This window comes from Cucurbita pepo, chromosome LG15 (assembly GCF_002806865.2).
Source record: "Cucurbita pepo subsp. pepo cultivar mu-cu-16 chromosome LG15, ASM280686v2, whole genome shotgun sequence".
Taxonomy (NCBI): domain Eukaryota; kingdom Viridiplantae; phylum Streptophyta; class Magnoliopsida; order Cucurbitales; family Cucurbitaceae; genus Cucurbita; species Cucurbita pepo.
In genome coordinates this window covers 3,562,762-3,568,998 of record NC_036652.1, presented here as the reverse complement: position 1 = coordinate 3,568,998, position 6,237 = coordinate 3,562,762, and the positions used below count along the sequence as shown (strand labels likewise).

Below are 6,237 nucleotides of genomic sequence, written 5' to 3'. Positions count from 1 at the left end.
TTAATCATTTAATATGAAATTAATTATTTAAATTAATTGTGTTATTAAAATGAAGAAAGTCAAAATGTTGACTTCACTTAATGAAAAAATCCATGTTTGAGTTAGTGGGATTTTGCGGTGTCGAAATTTGGTTTAACCAAACTTGCATGCTTGCCAAATAAACCCCACAAATTTGAGTGAAATTTTGAGTGTCAAAATTTGGTTAACTCAAACTTGCATGCTTGCCACATAATCCCAAACATTTGAGTGGAATTTTGAGTGTAAAAAATTTGGTGATCTCAAATTTGCATGAACATGCAAATATGACTCTATAAATAGAGTGATCAAGGTACGTGGAACTTCTTCCTTGGGAAAAACCTTGAGAAAAACTCTCACGAACTCTCTCTTCATATATACTAAATCCCTTCCAAGTTTAGTCACTCCCCCGATTCCACAATCCCGCTCTAAGGCCGAAGAATAGTAGAGAAGACACTAGTGATGGTTCGAAACCGGTTCGTGAGGAAAAAAGAATTTAAACTACAAAAGGTTAGTACTAAAACTCCATGAGTTTTAATACTTATGAACATGCTAGTTATTTACTATAATTGATGTTCTAAGAGTGCCTAAGATCCAAATTGCTTCCGCTTGTGCTATATTAACACCATCACTGAAAACAAACAAGAAGTCATATCCTAACTCAAGGTCTAAGTATGCTCCAAATCACCAACCATGTCCTATAAAGTCTATTTTATATGACATGAGGATAAGCTCAAGATTTCAAGTTGGTTGGAGCAAGTTTGGAGCATAAGCCAATATGGAACTTAAGGAAACGCCTAAAGAAAACATGTCAAGATTCAAGACTCTTCTAGAACCCTCTAAATAACTTCCTAGGAATCTATGCCCTAAGAATCTTCTAGAAAAACTCATGCTAAGATGGGTTCATATGATTACGAATGCTTCAAGAAAATAAGAACCTTCGAAACTTACAAGATTAAGAGCCAAGAACAATTACCAAACAAGCTTTACAACTACCAAGATAAGAAGAATGATAGGTACACTCAAAGATGAGGGACCAAAGTCCTTAGACATGAAAATTAAAGAATGCTAGGCAATACTCTAAGCATGTCCAATTGTGGCCCATAACTCCCACCACACGATGCTTTCTAAGGAGGCCTTTTTCCTCTTCTAGGTGGGATGCCTTGCACCGTGTTTCCTTTGCAGGATGTCATGTTTGGCCTCATTCCCCTCACCTCGATGAGATGCCCTGCGTCATGTTATGTTTGGCAGGATGCCATGTGTTAGGTTATGAAGCCTGCTGCTTATTTATAGCTGATGGTGTTAATATAACACATGCGGAAGCAATTTGGATCTTAGACACTTTTAAAACATCAATTATAGTAAATAACTAGCATGTTCATAAGTATTAAAACTTAATGAGTTTAGATACTAACCTTTGTTAGTTCAAACTCCTTTTTCCTCATGAACCGGTTTCGAACCACCACTAGTGTCTTCTCCACTATCCTTCGGCCTTAGAACGGGATTGTGGAATCCGGTGAGTGACTAAACTTGGGAGGGATTTTATATATGTGAAGAGAGTGTTTGTGAGAGGTTTTTCTCAAGGTTTTTCACCAAGAAGAAGAAGCCCTTCCATGTACCACGATCACTCTATTTAAAGAGTCATGTTTGCATAATCATGCAAATTTGAGATCACCAAATTTTGACACTTAAAATTCCACTCAAATGTTTTGGATTATGTGGCAAGCATGCATGTTTGAGTTAACCAAATTTTGACACTCAAAATTCCACTCAAACTTGTGGGGTTTATTTGGCAAGCATACAAGTTTGGTTGAACCAAATTTTGACACCTCAAAATTCCACTAACATGACATTTCCATTAGATGAAAGTCAACATTTTGACTTTCTTCATTTTAATTAAACAATTAATTTGAATAATGAATTTCAAATTAAAGTAACATTAAATGATTAATTAAACTATTTAATTAATATTTAATATTAATTCAAATACCAATCCCAATCAATTCCGACACATAATTGATTAAGATATTTAAATTAGCTAAATATCTCAGATTCTCTCTTTTTGTTTAATTCGTAAATAAAACAAAAATGCGGTTAAATATATCGTATATATGTAGCACATATTTCCTAATTTGAATTCGAACACTTTGAACTCACTCGTCACACTGTTCTATGGTTTAGTTCGATATGAGCTAGCAGAGGGACCTAATGGATCTATAGATCATGGGTTCCAACGATACAAGATTAACGGGTTAAACTCATTAACCTTGTTAACCAACATTCGTTAACTACTAGGACACTCCACTATAGCCTAGTAGTTGCACTCCCCTCACTATAGATATATTTCTGTCCATTTGATATAACCATGATTAGTAAGTCGATCCTTCACAGGTTGTTCGTAACTAGAGCTGGGTCAATTTACCGTTTTACCCCTAAAGTTACTTCTTGTTCCTTATGTCTCACTGATCCTCTAATGAACAATTGGTTTGTGGTCCAACCAGTAAACCGAATCCCTCTCAGGCCAATGAGAGGGTGGGGCCCCTTGTTCAAGACCTGGAGTCAGTGCTTAAGGGAACTACCTTTCTTCTATCCCTAAAAGTGGGTAGGAGTGAATTCCGTCTTGCACCCCACGTCCCCAGCCATTCACCCAGTCTTACCCCTGAAATGGGAGGCCTGTTGAGTCGGCGAACTAGAGCCACTCTCACCCATGCAAATCTAAGGATAATTCCGAATAAACAGGAGTTCATGGTTAGCTCAGGATTAAAACCGAGTTACCTAGGTTATCGAATGAAAAGAAAATCAGTCTCAACAGTAAACGACATTATAAAGTGAGAGTGGTTTTCTTCATGGTCCGATCTTATGCAATACTCATTGCATAGGACGCCCCCACTCACATGTCTCCACATGTACAATTTAGTGATCACATTGTTGATATCATATACAAGAGTGGGTGCATCCATAGTATCCCCAAAATAAGGTACTTAGCCTTGTCCTTATAGATCATTTTGACTATGTACTTGAACTTGATCCACTCTTTTGTCTCTACATATAGTTCAAGTAATCATACTATAGTCAGAGTATTCTTAGTTTATTGGATATAGATTAATGATCGTAAAGTTCACTTTATTCAAACAATCTTTACTGAATAAACAACATTAATAACTTTATTGAAAATAGAATATGTTTTTGTTTACAAACTATGAGCTTTAGAACATAAAACCCAACACTCCCGAATAAGAGAACAACTATGTATGTAAAGTGGCTAATTAAACACACATGTCAATCATTAACAACAACTTTTGAATAAACTAAAATCATACTGTCAACATACTTAAACTATATAAAACTCTCTCGCCTGGCCTATAAAGTTTAGCTCTCCATACAAACTGAATTAAACAGAGGAATTCGCATCTCAATCATGTAAAATTGATGGAATGAGAAAAGAGAATAAGGAAATAGAGAGTTATCCCGGTTTGTTGTCGTTCGTCAATGGAAGTTCCCTTCCCTTGAGCTCTCACGTCCACCTCTTTGCCCTAATCAATCCTTATTGGTCTCCTTTTCCTTCTGCTGTCAACAGGTGCTGGATTAGGATTTTCTTCTTCTTCTATGGTTTCACAGCAGTTCACAGCAGCGGAGGCTGCTATTGTCTAATCCAATTTCTCTCCCCAAGTGTGGCCCCTCCCTATTTTAGGTATCCTTTTTCTTTTATAATGCTATTGTCTAATACAATCTAAAAAATTGTCCAGTTTCATTAGGATATCTTCGATTTTTCCTTCTAGATGAGTGAAAGATCGATCTGCTAGTTGAAGAGTGACTGTAGTTGGTCTAGCTTCACCAATACCTAACTTTTTGTAAATAAACAGCGACATTAGATTAATGCTTGATCCCAAATCACATAATGCTCGACCTAGCTTCTTCCCTCCTATTGATATGGGAATTATGAATGAACCGGGGTCTTTCTCCTTTAGTGGGATCTTGTTTTTCATTATTGCACTACACTCTTCATTCAATGGGTATCACCTTGAATTCTTCAAACTTTCTTCTATTGGTGAGCACATCCTTCAAGAATTTCACATAATTTGGCATTTGCTTCAAAGCTTCAACTAATGGTATATTTATGTGAATTCCCTTAAATATATCTAGGAACTTCTCAAAGTGGTCTTCTAACTTCTTTCTTTTCATTCTTTGTGGGAAAGGAGGTGATGGTGTGTATATTCTGCTTTATTGTCCATTGCTGACTATTGTTTGCGTTTTAGAAGGCTTCACAATTTCTGCATAATTTCTGTTGTGTTCTTTCTGTACAGCAACTTCTGCATCATTTTTGTTGTGCTCTTTCTGCACAGTAGCTTCCTCCTTTCTCTATTGTGTATCAGCAGTTTCTTGAGAGCGACTATCACCGTGTGCTTGAATTTTTTCTCCTCTACTGGGTATTTCTTTCCCACTTCTCAACTCTATTGCTTAACATTGCTCCTTGCCTTCTCTTTTTGGTGTTTTAGTGCCTGTCGGCAACTTCCCAAGAGGTCTATTTCATAACTCATTTGCTAATTGACCTACTTGAACTTCCAAATTTCGCAAGGATGCTTGTTGACTTTGTATCACAACATCATTTTTAGCCATATATTCCTTTATTAGGCTCTCAAGAGATATTCCCGGTATGTGTTGAGTTTGGCTAGCTCCTTTCCCTTGGTTGGTGGCTTGTTGAGAACCATATGTCAATTGGTTTTGTATTTAAAACCTAGAGGATAAATTGCTTTAGGTGGCATTTGTTGATTGTATGAGCCTTGTCTTCAAAACCTAGAGGATAAATTGCTTTAGGTGGCATTTGTTGATTGTATGAGCCTTGTCTCTTCAATGAGAAGTTTGGATGATTTCTCCACCCCGGATTATAAGTATTTGAGAAGGGATTATTTTTCGGGTTCCCTTGACTAGCTTGATTCCCCACATAAAAAATTGAGGCCGAATTGCTTGGACATTGATCAAAAGTGTGTTCTTCTCCACAATATACACAAGATTTAGCTGCTGTTTGGGTCATTACAACAGCTGTATGGGCTGGTGCTTTGGTCATTGAGCCTTGTCCCAATGCTAGATTTTGTAAAATATTAGTCACCGAAGCTAGTTGAGCGTTGATAGAAGACAAAGCATCAACTTCAAGTCGAGTCTTCTTTCCTGGGTTGCTTCTCACATCCGCCCATTGACAATTGTTTGATGCTATTCTCTCTAAAATTTCATATGTTTCATTGTTTGTCTTTGACAAAATAGCTCCATTGGCGGAAGCATCAACTACTTGTTTAGTAGCAATATTTAATCCATGGTAGAAAGTCTCCATTTGTATACATTGAGGTGATCCATGATGAGGACATTTTCTAAGCATCTCCTTGAATCTCTCCCACGCTTCACTTAGTGTTTCATCTTCAAATTGTTGAAAAGCGACAATCTCATTTCTGAACCGTGCATTTCTAGTGGGTGAAAAATACTTGATAAAAAATTTCTTTGCTAGACTATTCCAAGAATCAATTGTTCCTGATGCTAAGGTATTCAACCATGATTTAGCACCATCCCTCAAAGAATAAGGGAATAAGCTCAATCTAATCACGTCTTTATCCACTCCTTGGAATCGAAACGAGTCACTAACTCCCAAAAATGACTTTAGATGTAGGTGGGGATCTTCCGACGATAGTCCATGAAATTTTCCAATGGTTTGCAACATTTGAAACATCACGGGCTTTAGCTCAAACGTGGTTCCTTGCGTTTCGGGTCTAATAATGCACGGATATAGCTCTTCCACAGCTAGGTGTGCATATGCTCGAATCGCTCTTTCTCTGTCATCTGCTAAATGAATGGCATTAGCAGTAATTCTCTTTTGATTAGCCATCATCGCTGAATTTTCAAACTCCCGATTCAGTTGGGCCATTTGCTGTATATTCTGTTTTGCCATTTTCTTTTTCTCCCTCAACTTTCGTCTAAAGGTTCTCTCTATTTCGAGATCAAAAATAAATTTCAAACCCGTAGGTGGGTTCATACACAAAATTTTGCAGCAGTAGAAAATTCAGCTTACTGTGGCTTCTTTTTGGCTCCAACTCACGAAAATCTACAACAAGTAAAATAACCAAATTAGGTTCCCCGGCAACTGCACCAAAAACTCGATCGCTTGTGGATGTATTTATTAAAATGATGTAAAACTCACAAGATTAAGTGTAAATATACACTATCACGAGTAGGAAG

At 37.1% G+C, this 6,237-nt stretch overlaps 1 protein-coding gene and 1 non-coding gene across 2 annotated transcripts; one reads left to right on the top strand and one right to left on the bottom strand.

The window, feature by feature from the left end:
* Positions 1-4,750: 4,750 nt before the first annotated feature.
* On the bottom strand, positions 4,751-5,950 carry LOC111776371. Its single transcript, XM_023655804.1, has one exon. The coding sequence runs from the start codon at positions 5,948-5,950 to the stop codon at positions 4,751-4,753; it is 1,200 nt and encodes a 399-aa protein (XP_023511572.1).
* Positions 5,358-5,463, top strand: LOC111776530. The gene has a single exon (XR_002812264.1). It is a non-coding gene; the product is annotated as a small nucleolar RNA R71 (small nucleolar RNA).
* Positions 5,951-6,237: the final 287 nt, after the last annotated feature.